The sequence below is a fragment of the Platichthys flesus genome, chromosome 24 (genome assembly GCF_949316205.1).
Source record: "Platichthys flesus chromosome 24, fPlaFle2.1, whole genome shotgun sequence".
In the NCBI taxonomy this organism is placed as follows: Eukaryota; Metazoa; Chordata; class Actinopteri; order Pleuronectiformes; family Pleuronectidae; genus Platichthys; species Platichthys flesus.
Genome location: NC_084968.1, coordinates 4109013 through 4127929, shown reverse-complemented (window position 1 = coordinate 4127929; position 18917 = coordinate 4109013). Strand labels below are relative to the sequence as shown.

At 44.4% G+C, this 18917-nt stretch overlaps 1 protein-coding gene across 4 annotated transcripts in view; it reads left to right on the top strand.

Moving 5' to 3' along the window:
- LOC133950021 (RAS guanyl-releasing protein 2-like) overlaps positions 1 to 18917 on the top strand; it is a 34823-nt gene that overhangs the window by 7471 nt on the left and 8435 nt on the right. Inside the window, exons 1-13 of one of the 4 annotated variants that reach the window (XM_062384174.1) lie at positions 1778 to 1889; positions 3150 to 3283; positions 3496 to 3598; positions 3759 to 3815; positions 4430 to 4561; positions 5185 to 5335; positions 6397 to 6570; positions 9660 to 9776; positions 10146 to 10427; positions 14520 to 14594; positions 15030 to 15155; positions 15756 to 15871; positions 15998 to 16139. In XM_062384174.1, the coding sequence (XP_062240158.1) occupies positions 1843 to 1889; positions 3150 to 3283; positions 3496 to 3598; positions 3759 to 3815; positions 4430 to 4561; positions 5185 to 5335; positions 6397 to 6570; positions 9660 to 9776; positions 10146 to 10427; positions 14520 to 14594; positions 15030 to 15155; positions 15756 to 15871; positions 15998 to 16139 (1656 nt within the window). In that variant the 5' untranslated portion in view covers positions 1778 to 1842. Of the gene's footprint in view, positions 1 to 1777; positions 1890 to 2379; positions 2453 to 3149; positions 3284 to 3495; positions 3599 to 3758; positions 3816 to 4429; positions 4562 to 5184; positions 5336 to 6396; positions 6571 to 9659; positions 9777 to 10145; positions 10428 to 14519; positions 14595 to 15029; positions 15156 to 15755; positions 15872 to 15997; positions 16140 to 18917 lie in introns of those variants that run through there. The other 3 variants (XM_062384173.1, XM_062384172.1, XM_062384175.1) reach the window with 3 other exon arrangements.

Sequence of the window (18917 nt, the reverse complement as noted above, 5' to 3'; positions counted from 1 at the left end):
GGGACCCTACATTGAACCATACCGAGCCACTAACACCCCAAGAAACAAGCTTTTCCAATCTGCCAACAATTATTTTAGTATCAAAATTATAAACTGAGTGCAATCTGTGCATAAATATAATTATAGATGCCCTAGTCTTAGGAAGCTTTTTGCTGAAAGCTAGCGGCATGGGGCAGTGTAAAGGGGTTCCTGATGGCAGTGTCGTTGCAGTCTCCTGTATATTGCCTTTCATAGAATTTCTAAAGGTTCTCACTTATTGCTGGGGTATTCATTGGTTCTCAGGGGCCCCTCTCTCAGCTCATGGCCCTGCTTTGCCAACTCTATAGCGAGCCCCTGTGAATAAATGGGTCTAGGTAAAGAAAATTGATATTTTCAAAAGCGGAAAACACTAATTCAGTGATTCAGCCTGTGTTTCTTGTATCTGGTCAAAATTGAGCTATTACAAAGTGGTTTTCATGTTTTGCGGCTACAGTAGTGACAATCCAAAAAGGACCCCAGAGAGAAGGTGTCTGTCTTTGTTTAGCCGAAGGGGCTTGACATTTTCATTGCCCACTCGACCGGCGGGGCGTCACAGACTCCGGATGGCCAGGACTGACCCTGCACCTGTCAAACTTCCCTTTATCCCTGCTGTGCCCCCATCACACCCCCTAATCTGCCTGATCGATGGCCCTGGACCGTCGTCACCAGGCAACCGAGGATGACACCAAAGCCCTCACAGTGTGGGCCACCGAACAATCAATCCACCACTTCACAGCTGTGGAGACGGCATCTGAATTCAGGTCGTGGGCGAATTATTTGAACGGCAGCGCGTCTTGTTGAGGGCCAGTCGCTCTCTAACTTCTCCGAAAGGCCCAGGTAGAATTGTTCCCCGGGTCGTGACAAAGAGCTCCTGTCAGCGCTATGATGAATGGTGTATTCGACTGGGTGTCAAGATGGTATCATCATGCTGCAGTCCCAGACTGTGCTTTTGTACAGGTGGTACAGACCCCCCCCCCCCCACCCCCGGCATGTCATCTCTTTTGCAGTTTAATGGCCCCTGAGCGATGGAAACGGTGCGTCCTTGCATCTGCGGGGAAAGTGTGGTTTTATATCCTCAGTCGGCCGTGGAGGGCAGCCCGCTCTGACTTTAACTGTTAAACTGAAGACCTGAAACAGATGCGTATTTTGTCACGGTGAGATCCATTACACCTTAGTCTCTAGGTGACTCTCATCAATAAAAAATGAGTCTGGCAATAACCGACTTCCAAGGCCACTTTTCTCCCCGCCGTATCCATGAGATGTGAGCAGTCGCATCAATCAATGCTGAGGACTTGATTTAGAAATATTGCTGCCCAAGGTCACACAGGTCTTGATGGTGTTTTTTTCCTTGGAGGTTTTACAGCTCTTCTTCCTTTGTGTGTGAGTGTGTGTGTGTGTGTGTGTGTCCATGTGTGTGTGCCTGAGACAGCTTGGGAAGCCTGCAATTGAGTGTGTCCGCCCACCACGCTGCAGCAGAGACAGCGTAGTGGTGGGCTTCATTGTGTCACGCACAATAGATACACACTCATCACACCCTTCCAACACTCTGCCTCAAAACCACACCATTGAAGAGCCATTAGCAGACGCGACAGCAGCACGGATGCGCTGTAGCGGATTTCGCGTCCTAGCTTTTGTCCCTCGATCATAACCTCAGCACTACCTTCAAGCTTATCTGCAGTGAGCCATCCAGTGGCTTTTTCTTTTTTTTTTTAAATCTCCTATTTTACCACCAGCTCGAGCTGTAACCTACATATATGATAGGATTAGTGTATTTTACCTCTTCAGACGCAATACGTGCATTTAGGATTAGAGCAGAGAAAAAAAATGCTCATCGCTCAGGCTGATCCTACTCGTTTGCCACACTTCTCGAGGTAAAAACATGCATTTGTGCACTTGCGTCGTGCACAGAGGTGTGTGTGTGTGTGTGTGTGTGTGTGTGTGTGTGTGAAAGTGTGACTGGACAGTAAGCCGTGGTTGCTATGGTTTCATGTGATCAGGACTTAGCTTGCAATCCTCAAGAAAAATACCGCTGCACATATACTTCACTTGCTGCTGCAAAATAAATAAGGGACTTAAATATCGTTCAAATCTTATATATATATGTAATAATATACTGATATGTATTAAATACTTATTTTCCTTCTATCGTATTGTACAGCGCAGGCTGCTTCGGGCCGTGTCAACAGCAGATAAAAAAGTGTGGTTTCCTGACTTGGCCATGTGGTTCTTCTATCAGTTTTCTTTCTGACAAACCATATTGAGGTCAACGCTGTTGTCTGAACTGTCATGACTTCACATGCTGCCACAGATATGACCATATTTGTATGGGGAATTTGCCTCCGTGCCACATACCAACATAGTTCATACTCATAAAGCAGGGATGGATGTGTGAATGTAGACTTCACACATTATCGGAGTTTGAAGAACAGCGCAGGTAACGATACGGCTTGAACTGAAAGGGCCAGTCGAATATTTAAGATTGGATTTATGTTTTTAATTAGACTGAGTGATTTAAAATGTATTCATACTTAAAATGTATTCATACTTAATACGTGCTTGGCATTATAAGCAAATTGTACTTTATTATAATCAAATTATCAGAAGTAAAAGCACTGTAAATGCAGGTTATTTCTATTGATTTGATTTTCATTACTGATGCATTAGGGAACATTTAAATGTTGTATCTGGTTGAAGAGAAGCTATATAATCTATTTTTATATGCTGCCATGCAGTTAAACCTAATACGAAAGCTTGAATGAATCCTCAGCTCTTCAGATAGCTAAGAGTAGTATAAATATAAAACCTCGGAATCTTTAAACCACAATAAGACATATGAACTCTCTCCACTGAAAGCCTGTCTAATTAAATTGTGCTCCTCCGAGTATAACGAGCACTGACACCTTGAATTTGTTAAATCAAGCCCTCACATCAGCAGGGGATGACATCGTCAGGAAGAAATCCCAATTAAATATAACAGGAAATACCAGCACACCAGCCCTGAATGTAAACAGCCGCTGCTCATGTCAGAGGGAATAGCAGCGTGCAAAATAAGTGACGATACAGGACTGTTCTACTTGTGCATAATTGCCTGACCTTGATCCTTTCCTTTCATCTTCTTTTTTTTTGTTCAGTAAGAGGCAAGAGACTCAAACCAATCACAGGGAAACGAGGGGAAAGACGGAGAGGGAAGGAACAATGGAGTCCACATTCTCGGAGCAGTCGACCACTGTGGACGAGCTGGTGGAAGCGTGCATCAGAGCCTTTGGTTGGTTTTTCAAATATTGTGTCTTTGCAATAAATGAATAATTTTAATCCAGCGATCCACCAAGTTAACTTTTACATGGAAAGTGTCGAAAAATTTCTTCTGTATAAATGTGCATGTTGGTGATGAGACAGTGACGACCACTTCACATACAGCAGATGATACATGAGCTGTCGCATCTTTATGCTGAGTGGCACCCTGTTTCTGTGTTTCAGATGAGAAGGGCACATTGAAGGATGCTTCCTTGGTGCGTATGTTCCTCATGATGCACCCTTGGTACATCCCTTCAACGGACATGGCCAAGAAGCTGGTGCTCAAGTATCCTTCCTCGTTGTGTGCTCGCCGGGGACATGCCGAACAGGGCACTTCTCTTTTTTCCTTTCTCTTTCTCAGATCTCCTTGGATTTTTTCTGTTCCTGGTTTTGAGTATTATTTGGAGCATGTTTGTCGAAAGGTTTCGCCTTGACTTGTGGTTCAGATCACAGGAGGAGAGCTGCACTGCTGGGCGCCGAACAAGAATCTGTCACCTTTTAAAGTAATGACCTCTCTTTTTGGTCTGGCTAGTGCCCCTTACAGTTTGCCTCCTTTCTGAACTTTGGTCTTTCCAAATATCATTCCTTGTTCTCTCGCTACCCCTCCTTGTCTTCCCAATGTGCTTGAATTATGGATTTTAGTTTTGGAATTGGTCAACCACTTCCAGTGCATGTAGGAAATGTGCCCCCCCTCACTTCGCCTGGCTTTGCTACGGGGCGTGCCACTCTATCAACTGTATTATGCAAATGAAGGGCTACTGATGAGGTGTTTCAGGAACTTTAGAATCAGTGTTTTCTGTAAGAGGAACTCTCTCTCAAAGCGGACTTTTACATTTTCTTACTTTAATAAAAAAACAAAATCTGTACAACACACTTGGGACATAAAAAATCTGAAAAAGCATGTCTTCTTTAAACCTGGTGTCGGTGACAGTACAATTTTTGTGTATATGTAAACAAGTCACTACCTCGTTGAATTTTTTCCGTGTTTATCATCTCTCTTTCTCTCTCTCTCTCTCCCTCCCCCTCCCTCCCTCTCTCTCTCTCTCCCTCCCTCCCTCTCTCTCTCTCTCTCTCTCTCTCTCTCTCTCTCTCTGAAACCCTTTGTTCTGCCTTCCAGGTACTGGATCTCGGAGTTTCCAGCGGAGTTCAATCTGAGCCCGGAGCTGGCTGACCAGATCAAAGACTATAAAGACCTCTTGAACACCGAGGGCAATGAGAGCCAGAGTCAGCTCATTGACCTCGACAGTGTGTGAGTGTGCCGGCCGCCGAAAGCCGTGCGTGCCGTCGACAGCGTGAATGAGTGTTTCTGTGTGTGCGGGTGTTTATGTCAGCGTGCCCTTTCATTGCCTGTTCTCAGACGTTGCTGGGCTGTGCTATGCAGGGGTCAGCGACTTCTACTTTTCCCATAAAAGCCATTTGTGCACAACCTCCCTTCAGCGCTCCATTAGGAAACTAATTCTATAGAAAAGCTGAATCACTTTAGTTCCATCATGTAGCTTGGTGGAGCTATTTTTACCTCCACCAAGGAGGTTATGTTTTTTTCTTTGTTTGTTAGTAGGATTACGCAAAAACCTACTGGAGACATTACCACGTTTGGGTGCGGATCTGGGGGTGGATACAGGAATTTTTCACATTCTTTAATATTGCAAGACAGGACGGTTTTTGGAAATGATCACCAGTATCCCAGAGAGTAATCAGGCACATTTAGGGGACTGATATCAATGAGTATGTTTCTGGTTCAGCTTTGAACCTAAGCAGCCTGTGGAAAGCTGACCTGCATGATGTCATGATATTTCTCCACACCACCCAAGAACAGAAACCTTTCATAACATAGGTTACATCTCTTTTAATATGCTTTGTCGTCCCTGTCAGGCCATCGTATAAATGGAAGCGGCAGGTGACCCAGCGCGTCCCCTCGGTGTCCAAAAAGAGGAAAATGTCCCTCCTGTTCGACCACCTTGACTCCTGTGAACTGGCCGAGCACCTGACCTACCTGGAGTACAAATCCTTCTGCAAGATCCTGGTCAGTGCCAGCGCAGCCTGCGATGCAGCTGCTGAACATCATGCATCCTGTGGGATGTTTACGGCTTTTTGAATTCTTTGGATTCTTAAGTAATTCAGTGTTTACATGGGAGGACGTTGTAGCTGCTAAGCAATGGGAGCTAAAATCCTTCACGGGCAGTAATTATATTTATTGTCTGGAAACATTTGGCTCTTCAAGTGATATTTCTGGGAAGCAGAGAAAATGACTTTGTTTGTTTGTACTGATTTAAACTCTTTTCTAAATGTATCTTTTCAATCGCTATGGTGCTAGTGGCGAGAAGTGGGCAGTAGCAGAGATTTGGCTTTGCTTCGAAAGATATTCTGATTGAGTGTGAAAGAGAAGAAGCCACAATAAACCAAAATACACAGATTGAATGTTCTGGCTAATTGAGTTATATCCATTATCAACAGTTTGTTTTGAAAGAGTCTGAATCAAAAACCTATTTTGTTGTAACAATTATTGGCATTAGATTAGATTAGATTGGTTTATTAAAACCAGTTACTGCTTTTAATCTAGTGTCTGATAAATACTGGTCTGAATTCTCTGTTAAATGTCTCCACTAGTTATAAGTGGAAACAAGTCAAACTTTTTGTCACATTTTTGTGGATAGTTAGATGATGAGCTTTATAAAACTTCCATGCTTGGTAAACATGAAATAACTGAATTATTCAATTGCCTAATGCTTATAAATGTTAAGCAACATTGAATTAAATAAAAAATAAGGATCTTTTCAGTGAATGTCCGCATTTATATTTGTATCTGTTTAAAAAAAAGGTATCTTTAGAATAAGTGTTTTTTACTGGTAATACCACAAGTAAAATCAACTTATTCTAAATATATTTTTTGGGGTTTGTTCCTCATACCCAAAATAAGGAAATCTCCCTCTCCGGTGGTTTGTCTGTGATGGTGTAAGTAGACAGCCAATTTTCTAATGATGCAATCACAAGAGTTTAATGAAACACCAGGATATGTGTAAGCTGTAGTTTCATCTCAAATAAATGAAGTAAAAGTTTTTGCCAATGTTCCCCCTCTCCTTTTAGTTTCAGGACTACCACAGCTTTGTGATGCAGGGCTGCACGGTGGACAACCCCATCTTGGAGCGCTTCATCACGCTCTTCAACAGCGTCTCCCAGTGGATCCAGCTCATGGTGCTCAGCAAGCCCACCGCCCCGCAGAGAGCTGCCGTCATCTCCCATTTCATCAGGCTGGCACAGGTATGTCTGCTGGGCCCAGTACGGCTGCTTACCGAGAAGGTCTAAAGACAGAGTGGTGTTCAGGTGCTCGTATGCGGTGGCTTTGGGTTCATATCGCAGACAGACAGGAAATGATTGCCTTATAGCAGTCATTTCCTCTTTTATGGTGGCCCATATTGTGAGAAAAAGGCCTATTATCTGCTCTCATCATGCATCTCCAATAGCAATAACATGAATCAGTTTGGTTTGAGCTGGGTGATGGTGCATGTTTGGCATTATCCAAAGCCTTTAATGGGCCTGGGGGGGGGGCGGGGGGGGGGGGGGGGACGGGGGGACCAGCTGTTCAGTTGAGTTGAAGCGTGATACTCAGAACTTTCTTGAAAAACGGTATGTCACCACGTTATGCCGCTAAGGATCCCCCTGGAGCCTTCACCTCCCTGGGATGAAAGGACACATTTGTCAGCCGCGATTGAAAGAAGCCTTTGAATTGGGTTAATGGAGTCACGCCAATGTGATGCAATTGGTCCTGAAATGCAGCCTCAGAGGGATGCAGCTATAGATCCATTATGCAGAACGTACACTTCCTGTTGGCCAGAAAGAATTCGGTGAGTAGAGGGATCACCAGCGAGCCTCCACGTGCATCGTTCAGATCTGACCAAGTGTAATAAACCTATATTTATGAGGAATAAAAAACAGTTGGTCTTGTTTTTAGTAGAGCTTGATTACTGAGTGCTTTCTTAGGGAGGTCCTTTAACTTAATTGCCTTTTTTTTTTTAAAACAACATTGCCTTCATTTGAGTTATATTTATCTGGAGAGCATCCACTTCAACTGTGAGCATTAATATGTCAGGACAAAAACATCTAATTTCAAGCATTAAGCGTTTAGTCTCGGCTGCATCTGAAACCCATGATACAGAGAGGAATGAAATGTGGGGAACCAACTGTTCCATTTAAATTTATTTCTTCGATTTAATTCAACAGAGACTTAGCAAAACAAATTCTTATATAGAAACTTAACAGCAGTTCCGGCCATTATGACGGTCAAACTATCCTCTATGTAAACTCCATGTATCCGTTCGTTGCTAAAGTTGTGAAATGAAATCATCTGCGGGCCATCTAGAGGTCACGGTGGCTCTTATCCTAATCTTAACTTAATCTGGTGTCTCACTGCCAAATTCCCAGATGGCAGCCCCCCGCCCTTACATGGTTCTCTGGAGTGTCTGGAGGCTGTCGTCCTTTCACTATAAAAACGTCCCTTTATATTGCTTCCAGGGCTTCACTGTGCCTCACACCGTTTCACCTTGATGGGATCATTTGCTTTGGGCTGTCAGATGGGCTGGGCCTTCCAAAACTCACTCTGCAAGGGAGCTGCAGTCGTGTGGTTTTCTTTTCAATCTTTATTCAAGAGTGGGGGGTCTCTCAGTGTGAGAACACGATTGATTGATTCAGATTCTGTAACGCTCTCAAGCAAAACTGCTCCCATAAGATACAGGGAGAAAATAAGTAGGGAAAAGGAAGAATCCTTGATTTTGCCTTTTCATTTTACCAATGATCTGCTGGAGTTCTGCTACGAGAAGGTGGCATTGCTTTTCTTTAGGCACACTAACGGAAAGCCAATGTAAGAGTGCATGATCCTGGTTTAAGTAACCTACCACACAGGTTTCTCAAAGACATAAAGCCAACAAACCCACAGTCATTGGACAAATGAAAACTTCACCTGTCTTTCTATTTGTTGGAATCCAAGACCAGCATAAAAAAAAAAAATCAGAGAGCAGAATAGCTGAATCTGGAGTGGAGAAAATCTAAGCACAAGGTGTATTTGAGCGTTTCAAAATCTGAATGTGAAATCAATACGACCACGTTCTTGAATAAATATAGAAGTATAAAAAAACAGTCGGCCACAGATAGTGCAGCAGAAGAATCCTCATTCTAGTATCCTGCACTGCTCTCTGAGTACATCCTCGTTACAAAGTGCAAAGCTAGCTTTCATCATTAGGAGATGTCCTGGCCACCCCCTTTTTCCATGTATTCGTCCGCCTCTTTATCTGCAGAAGAGCACTCCTAATTTATTTAGGAGGGGCTCAGCAGGTTCCTGCACCTCCCTCTTCCTGAAAACACCAGTGCTCCAACACCTCAGCAGGACTCTTGTCAGGAGAGCTCTTTTGAGTGTTCCACGCTCCTTGAGACTGCATCCCAAAGTTGTTCTGCCTGTGTGCAGAATGGGGCGGCCACACAGGTAGACACTTCGCACCAGCCGGAAATCCCCCTGGTTGATCCTTTGCCAATTTGAAATGCCTCACACTTTGGCATTCGCTGCCCGGTGCAAGCACGTGCATGGACCAAAAACAAATCCTGCTCATGCTGATTTGGAATGTAGTCGCAGGCAGCACAGAAGGTAGCCGCGACATTTCCCCAAAGCTTCCCTCGGGGTGTGCTGGCTCTGTCTCATTTCAGAAATCACAAATGACTCATGTTCTTTCTTTCTTTTTAAAGGCTGCGAGGACTTGTGCTGTGATTTAAAATGCAAAAAGCGGCACATGCACGCTGCAAAAGCTGGGTCCCATTTCACAGTATGTTCTCTGTGCAAGTGTCTTGAACAATACACAGAGCACTGAAACGGTCCTGGAAATCCTGGGCTGCCTTCCACGCCGCTTTGCCAATTGATTCCAAAGAGTGTTTGAGCTAAATCAAATGATCCCCTCTGGCAGCCCTCCCACACAGCTGCAACCCCATTGATTTTCGCTGAGATGCCAAGCAGGCTGAAGGGCAGCGTGGAGCCCCGCAGTGTGCCATTCACAAAGTGTTAGCCTAACTTTGACACAGACAGGATGGAACGTTCGGTAATATCTTGGCCACTAAGATTAGTTTCATGCAGAGGGTGTGAACTTGGGTCAACTGAACTATTTCCAGCTCCTCCGGGAGTCTCTGGTTTAACCTTCTGATGCTTTTATTTTTCATTTCTGGACCCTTGTAACTCATTTAAATGTGTTTTTATAACCTGCACAACCTTCTTGCTAACACTCCCCATTATCCTGTTTTTCAGTGGCTCACACATTCACACACTATCTCCACTATGGTTTCATCCCGATATCTTCCTCATCCTTTAACAGAAGCTGCTGCAGTTGCAGAACTTCAACACGCTGATGGCGGTGGTGGGCGGCCTCAGCAACAGCTCCATCTCTCGCCTCAAAGACACGCAGAGCCACATCAGCGCAGAGACCAACAAGGTGCAGTAGTGTTCACAGACAACTCCAACCGACAATGACCGTTTTCTGGCATCAACAACCATGCGTTTGTTGTTCGCTGCACGTGGATGCATTTAGACATCAAGTGAACACAATCTCCTACACTCCTACACAGAAGCTTTTTAAGTCTGTGAAAAGTTAAACGCAACAGTTGGTAGAGTTTCAGTGTCTTGTCGGTTATGTAAGTCCATCTGGAGGAAAGTGTTCCAGAATCTTTTTGATCCTTCTAAACAAATCTCTCTTGAGACAGACTCTCTGTTTCCGGCCAGCTCTCATCTACTCTCATCCCATCTCATCCCGCCCTGACGTGTCCACCCCCCCCCCCCCTCCCCCCCATTCACTCAACTACAGGTTTTCAACAACCTTATTGAACTGGTGACATCATGTGGGAACTACAGCCAGTACCGCAAGCGCTTCTCCGAGTGCTCCGGCTTTCGCTTCCCCATCCTCGGTGTGCACCTCAAGGACCTGATAGCCGTGCACGTGGCACTGCCAGACTGGGCCGACAAGGAGAAGACGCGGGTCAACCTGGCCAAGACCCAGCAGCTGTACGCCATCCTGCAAGAGCTGGCGCTCATCCAGACCACGCCGCCTAACGTCGACGCCAACATGGACCTGCTCAACTTGCTCACGGTGAGTGCAAAGACTGGACAGCTTCTGTGTGGGTGTGTGTGTGTGTGTGTGTGTGTGTGTGTGTGTGTGTGTGTGTGCAGAGTCCAGGCTGAAAGATGTTTGGCACGAATTAAAGATGGAGACTCAAAGAACATCGTGTACCAGGCCACATGAAAAACGGATGTGGGATGAAAACTTTGAGAGAGAGAAATACACTTTGTGTCCAGCCAGTGAAACAGGCGACCTGCTACACCTCCTTATCTCTGCTGTGATTTAATTGGCTCACGGACAGACAGACTGGAGATTAAATGTAGCCAAAGAATCCAAATGTCTTAAAAAGATACATGATGGTCCAGTGCGGTCAGAACAGACAGTGTATCGCTAAATATTTAGTCTTTACTAAACCATTTTCGATTTTAAACATTTGATAGAATATTGTTGGTTTGTGATTACATGTTATGGACTCTGATGCCAGATAAAGCTTTTGTATAATCTCACAAACTAACAAACACAGACACAATCATAACCTCATTGGTAGACCTAATAAAAGTATTTTTCTCCAATTTGTAAAAACACATTTTTAAGAAGGTATCCTGACTTTCAGCTCCCGTAATGTGAATCTGCCCCAAGGACACAGCTGGATCCTACATTTCCCATAATGCAGCTGCCTTCAGTACTCCATGTGTCCTAAATGACCACTTTCAGTTTGATTTGAAGATGTGTGTTCCCTGAATAATGACTAGGCTGAAAGTCCGTGGATACATACAAAATTATAGTTATAAGTAGAAGGTGAGACCAGGCTCAACTTAGGCTACGTCCATATTACAACTACGTTTTAGTTTTAAAACAGCCTTTTCACACACAAATATTTGTCCACGTAACCTTTTGGCTGATTGCTTGAACAATAGCTTGTCTCCTGCACATGTAAATAGTTGTATAATTTTCAAAATGTAGAATGTAACTGCCCAACAGCTGTTTGCAAAGACAACCAGGTCAAAAACGCTTGTTATTGATTGTCCATGTTGCAATCTATGTGGGTAGCCTGAGGCTTAGGGCCTGGTTGTTTTCTTACGGAAGTGGGTCACATGATAGGAGCCTGACGAATCAGCGAAGGCTACGTCATGACCGGAAAGACCCAATCGACAAGTGGTTGTGAGTGTCTACGCCATCGTTTTCAAATGTCTCAGTTTCTGCCCCTTGACGTAAACACAGCCTCAGAGTTTTTAGAAGTCTTTCCAATCTTCTCAGTTTCAGTGGCTCTACAACTGGAGTCGTGTGGATGCCAGAGTGGAGCGTTTTCAAATCAAAACGTAGTAATGGGGTTAAAACATTTACTTTAAGAAAAGAGGTGTTGAAATAAAGGGTATCATTATAATGTTTTGTAGTATAGTCTGAGCTGCTCTCCCACTCCTTATGCTGCACTTGTGTCAGTCCCCAAACAGGAAGAACAGGAAGAAATTGGAGCCTCCACCAAGATAATCCTCCAAAAACATGCCTCATGAAACTCATTCAGTTCTAAAGGTGGAAAGTGCTTTTCTCACAAATGTGTAAAATCCCACTTTTCATGTTTAAAGTGAGAGTTATCTGTGCTTGAGTGCAGCTCAAACAAATCAGGACATTCCGCGGCTTAATCACAGGATGATTCATCCTCTTAAGTTCAGCGCCAGCCCTCAGAGGGAAAGAGCGAGACTGATGCGTGAAAGCCGACCTGGTGCCGTAGCATCAGTGAGAATTTGCCAGATGCAGATAAGAGTTTCCTGAATTTGAGACCGTTTGCTTACTGAGTTTGAGCAATCCCCAAGCGATCGGTTCCGCTGTGTGGCTGCAAGTGTTTGTATGAGGCTGCAGCTGGCGTCTCTCTTTCTGCATCGTTTTTTTCCCCTCCTGTGAAAATTAGAGAAAAACAACTTGACAGGTTTTGGAGCGGAGGGGCGGCGGGGAAGTTTGCCGGACATGAGCCAATACCCAATTATCTTACGCCAGCGCTTATCGGAGTTGATCTGGCTTGAGCGCCGCTTGGCTCGCAGCGGAGGAGAGGGACAGAAAGTCGATAAATCCTTCAAAAGTAATGAAAAAACGAAGGGGAAGGCCTGGGTGGAGAGCTCCAATAAGCAGGTTTAAAATCTCTCTCCCCTCTTTTCATCAGCCTCCCAAGTGAAATCTTTTCATTACATCAACCTGAAGGTGGTAAATACTCTGCTGCAAATCAGGAGGCCAAACTTTAACTCAATGAAAGGCAGGAAACACGATTACAGCAAAGAGGAGCCAGGAGGAGACTTATTTGAGGGGAACAGCGGATGCAGTGGATGATCACATGTGGCAGTTTGCTGTCACGCGTTTACTGGAGCAAAAAATAGACACCGCGCTCTCCTCACCTGTTGCCATAGCGGCTGTGTCAACGTACGCCACGCCTCGAGTTAACGACTCCTTTAATGAGCTTGTGTGTGTGTGTGTGTGTGTGTGTGTGTTTGTGTTTGTGTGTGTGTGAGCCTCCCACTTTGTTAAATATGTGAAATACGTAGAGCTCACAAGGTCAAATCAAGACCCTCCTCCTGACTAGATGTGTGGATGATTATTAACTTTAATTTAAGTAAAAAAACAGTTTTATTGCTACAAATGCAGGACCTCTTACAGGTCTTTTATAAAAACACATTTTGTCCTTGTAACATCTGCTGCTCCAATAGTTCTTTTTTTCTCACTTTTTGTCTGTTTCACTAACTTTTTCCATTGCATGACCTCTGATGTTTTGTGAGGTCTTTAATTACAGCTGCGGATACAACGATGCATTCACAAGCTCCTCGGAAGCTCCCATTAACAGTTTTGAAGTGGTTATTCTGACTTTGGTTTGTTCATTTGGAAAAAAACTTTACGGTTGTAATCATATCATACTAATGAGTTTAGAGCATTTAAACAACACATTAACACAACACATTAACACCTGTATTTGTTTCATAGTTCAGGTTGTGTAGGCTATTTACTGTATTGCCTAAAGACTATGGTGTTTTGTACTTGTGGGTGTTGAACATACAGTTTGCATATGATAAAAGTAACATTCAAGTTCATATTAGATGCTACTGGAGCTGATTGTAAAAATGTTTTATTATTTTATCATAAAATAAACATTTTTCCTTTTATTCTGACATGAATGCAAAGAGAGGATGTCTAAATGCGGACTCCTCTGTTCATGCATGCTACCGTTCTGATAGCTTTCAACAACAACTGCTGTCAAGTGATTGTTACCGGGTCGTATTCTGCCCCTTAGAGACTATATCTGTTATTATTTCCTGTTTTTACTTTGAAGCGACTTACCTTATGTGTCTCTCGGTTGTTCTTCTTCCTGTCTTTGTCTCATTTCCTTGAGATGGTCTGACCTGCCCTGATACGTTTCACCTGTGATCAGTTGTCCCTCTCTGCTTGTCTCCCCATCTTGCTTCGTGTCTTCTGTCTGTTCGGTTTTTGAGTATGGATTTGATATGAAAGCCTGCGTATTCACTTCACCTCCCTGCCTCGGCCCTGTGTCTACATTTTGGGTCACTAAAGCCTTCCCATAAACAAACCATTGTCCCATTTCAATGATGCAGAATTATAATACAATTCTACTAAATTACAGTGCTGGTACAGAGGTAGTGACATCACTGGGGCAACACTGCCACTTTTTTAGATTCTGCCCATATCATGGAATGCCAATTTTCACAAGTTACATATGTTTGTATTCAGTTTTGAAAGTGATTACTATTACAAAAGCACCAATATATGTATAAAGTTAATGTCACATGGACACTGTTAATCACTCCTAAGATTTCCAAATTTTCATATATCTTGATGAAATATGAATATATTTTGCATGTTTATATCGTGTGTGAAATTTCATGCTGAACAGAATAAAATTCTGAAAACTTGTGGATTTAAATGCAGCTTCAAAAGGGTCAGGGCTTTTTACCACAACAAATGTGCAACGGAATGGGATGGGAAACAAATTGTGGCCTAAGCTGTAGGCTTGTTTTAATTTAAGGTAACTGTCGGGCCTTGGTGGAGGTTTACGCTTTACTGAGGGCAACATATGTCATGGAGTTTGGGATGGGCGGTGACTTGAGGTGCCCTGTGTTTGTGCAGGTATCACTGGACCAGTACCACACAGAGGAGGAGATCTACCAGATGTCCCTACAGAGAGAACCACGGAAACCAGTGGTGAGCAGCACAAAGATGGACACTTTTTTTAAAACCCATATCCCACCCTACACCTGTCTTGACGTACCTTTTCCAGATATGTCACTTGCTTTATGTAGCCGAGAGAGTTTAGAGTCCTGACACAGTTTCATCCTTATTTAGATATCCTAAATTCATGCTAAATTGCCCTACAGAACCCACAGCTGACCTACCCTGTGTAATGTGGGTGCTATTACAAATGTATATAGAGTGGTGCAAAGAAAAGTGTCCCTCAGGACAATTGGAGATCATTGTTTTCATTCCCTCTTGACATCTGATCTATTGTCGTAACCCCTTGACTCCTGCACGGCCCAGCAGCTGCCTTTCCCCCCCTCTCCTCCCTGAAAGACGACACCTTCTTCCTCCCTGTGTTGATATCGATCTTATTTGCCTTTTTGTCTCTCGTTGGCCCCGCAGCAGAACTCCAGCCCCGGCCCCGCTCAGCCTGACCCCAAGCCAACGATGATCGACGAGTGGTCCGTGTCGGTGAAGCCCAACGCCGACCCGACGCTCATCAAGAAACACATAGAGAAGATGGTGGAGGTGAGTTTCTCTCCTGGAAAGGGAAGGGTGATCTTTTTGTCGTTATCCTCTCTACCGCCATCTCCACATAACTGCGAAGTGCTCTAGGCCTTTTGTAATCTTTCCACATGATCACTGAGGCTTGGTCGGTCATATGAAAATTGCCAACACCATTTTTATGTCCTGGAACTGTGAGATTACGCGATACCCTCAAGTCGAAACGTTTTAATCGGTCTGGACTGCAGGAATCCTTTCAGAACCCATGAATAATAAATGGCTGCTGATGTAAAAAATGAAGGTATTGTTGGTCAATGTAGCTATATATTAAGCACATTTCATACATAGAGGTAGATTCATGGTGCTGCACAGGGGCAATTTAAAATCAGGAGGAGAAAGAGATTAAAAGAGGTAAATCAAGGGTCTAGGATCTAGTTGTTTTAAATGTGGTTATATAATGGGACCGATGGCGATGGGCACTCATATAGTTTCATTATGAAAATAATGAGAATTGTAGACTTTGCCCATTACAGTCTAGATTCAAAGTGAAGATATATTATTAGTTAACAGTGCTTTATAGCGGATGGACATTGAAGTTAACCCTCAGAACCCTCTCACTTACAGTCCGTCTTCAAGAACTTCGATACGGACGGAGACGGCAACATCTCCCAGGAGGAATTTGAAGCCATCAGGAACAACTTCCCTTACCTCAGCAAGTTTGGAGAACTGGACAAGAACCAGTGAGTTTTTTTTTTCAGATTTGTGCCGATTCCAGCTCCCCGACTGAGCATGACGGTGCCAACTCACCGCAGTCTGTCGCACAAACCCCTCTCATCTCTCTCCTGTCTGCTTGCCTCCTCTCGCAGGGATGGGAAGATCAGCAGGGAGGAGATGGTCGACTACTTCATGAAAGCCAGCTCTCTTCTCAACTGCAAGATGGGCTTCATCCACACTTTCACCGAGAACACCTACGTCAAGCCCACATTCTGTGAACACTGCGCCGGCTTTGTGAGTAAACAGCGAAAAGTAACCCTTTTTTTGGAGCTGGTGCTTCTTCCTCACTTATAAAACCGTGCAGGCGATAATACACAGATAGTTTTTAATACTGGGTCAGCTGTGTGAATAAGTAACCCTCCAGGCTCATGGGTAGACCTTAAACAAATATTGATCCTTGCTTTGTTTTTCTTTACATCTTTTCAAATGCATCGATTTCTTCACTAACCCACATCGATGGCACGCGTTCAAAGGTTCATAGGTCGGCGGTACTCACGCTGCACAGATTACTTGTATCTGCGCTTCATTTTTGTTTGTCTCCGGCCGCCCCATCTCTCAGAGGAGCTCCCCCCTGTCAGGTCAGGGCAACGCCAATTACTTTGAGCAATAGCCGCACACTGCTCAAGCAGCATTCTGGGAAATATGGGAGGAAGTTAATTGGGCAGGATGATAGACCTCTTCTGCTGCAGTGTGTTTGTGTGTCCTCTGGCCCCCTTAACATTTCCCAAAGCCCCCCCCCCCCCCTGCACAATGATCCCCGTGTTTTTTAACACTCTGACAGTGAGTCAGCTGTAATGAGTGCAGGAAAGGGGGGCCCCTCATCGCTGAGGTGACACCGCGTTCGTTGCTCTTTTCTTCGTGGCCGGAGAGAGATTGTAGGTGTGTCATAGATGGTACTGCATGTGTAGACTCACAATAACACACCTTTACACACACCAGCGCCTCTTTTCCAGAGGAGAGTCAGGCAGTTTCAAACCATCCCGAGGGGGGGGAACTCAGACTAGAGAGCAGGGAGAGATAAGGACTCTGACAGTGTGCTCCTTCCTTTGAATAGGTGTGTGTGTGTGTGTGAGTGGGTGGATGTCAGAGGTAGATACACCAGCCACTTCCTCCCCTGCCCGCCCGGTGCTTTTCTCTTGGCTCCTTTGCAGAAACAATATTTTCCCGCAGTCCATTTTTCAGCACTTGTCTCCAACAAGCTGTACAAGCCCAGCCGCCCCCCCCCCACCCCCACACCATCCCCCTGTAAACACTGCACAGTTCACTCACCTCCCATGTCTCACATGGATCTTCATAATCTCGCACAGTTTTGCCCGCAGCCACCTTCGGCCCTAACATCCTAATTAATGGCACACGGACGAGTGTTACTAAATCCACACACACAGTAGCAAGTGATGCATCCTTAGGAGGATACGGCGAGTGTTAAGCTACAGGCTCCGAGCTGCTTAATATGAGAGACTGTCTGCGGGGTGGGACGCACAAGCCTCTTTTTTTTGGGGGGGGGGGTCATAAAAAGAGGAGCAGGAGCGAGTCGAAGCGAATCTCTTGTTTTGTCTCTCTCGCTGCCGGAGCGTTCGCAAAGTGGGACAAAGGCTCAACGTGACGGAAAAGCAGCCAGTTAGAGCATTAGCATGGTTTTTCTTTGCCACGTAAACTGTCTCATTGCAGTCACACATTCTTTCCTGGCTGCCTGACAAGGTTATCTAGTGCATTTCCATTTCCTGTACGTGATCACACCTACCGAGGAATCGTCCGTAGTATCCAAACTGCGGAAACAGCTTTGTTAATGTATTTTTCTGCATTTAGGTCACAAACCAGTGCTTGTAAACAAACCCTTCAGGGATGGTGTCCCTCGGGTGACCTTATCGCGCCGGCTCGCAGTATTTGGCAGTGCAGAGGGGTGTGTCCAAACAAATCTGTGTCCAGTCCCGGTTGCTTCAGCCACCCACGATGAAGTTGACCCTTTGTAAAAAAAAAATCCTCTTTAAATGTCCAAAGCAGTTGGAGACATGTTGAATGACATGTTGGAGTACACAGCTCATTAGGTATATATAGAATGATGGCATCAGCTTCATGTTCAATCCTCTCAGCCCTGTTTCTGTCATGCGTGCAGCGGAGGAGGGATTCGGATTTGATTTGAGGAGGCTTAAACTTTCAAAGACTTTAAAAGAACACTTTGAAATTTCAATACTTATTTGCTGTCTTTCTGGGAGTTAGCGGTAGGGTTGGTAATTTAATAATTTTGGCCAAATCCTCTTCATGTCCCATGCCACCAATAAATCAAATTGTCTTGATTTTCAAAGTGTAGCCTGCTCTTGCTGGATCTATTTTTTTTTTTTTTTTTACCATCTTAAAATGAGTAGATAGACACAATAGATCTTATATGAAGTGTATGTCCACTAAGCATGAACCCACAGTGGAGGCCTGTCCCTGCTGGTTCCTGCCAACCTCAGGGTGACTCCGGGAACTCACTGCTCCCTTACAACATAAAGTAAATTCAACCCTAAAGTACAACTTCATTTAATGTGGGTATCTGTCTGTATTTACCAAAAAGTTTTGGAAAGCAGGAGCAGAATATGTGATCTTGTCATTTTGTTATGTCTGGTCGGAAAAAATTGTTTTAATTTAGTTCTGAAACTATTTATAAAAAACTTTGTTTCATCATCCAGCATAACATGAATGTTCTTTCCAAGATTTAAATGCATGCCGGCAAATTCTGTTTGTTGTGGAGCCACTCGCTGTGCTCACGGATTCCCACTGGGTTCGTGTGTGTGTTTGTGTGTGTGTGTGTGTGTGTTGGTCTTTGTTTCTGTATATACTGTATGTGCCTCTACAGGTGTTATCTGTCTGCATGCATATAGGTTTGTGTGTGTGTGTGTGTGGGTGTGTGTGTTCATGCGTGGAGAGGTCAGGATATTTTTCTGTGCACCTCCTCAGATGTGCCAGGACAGTGTGTGATCTCCGGCTCGCCCCTTTCAAGTCATTGTTCCCCCTACTGTCTGTGCCGTCCCC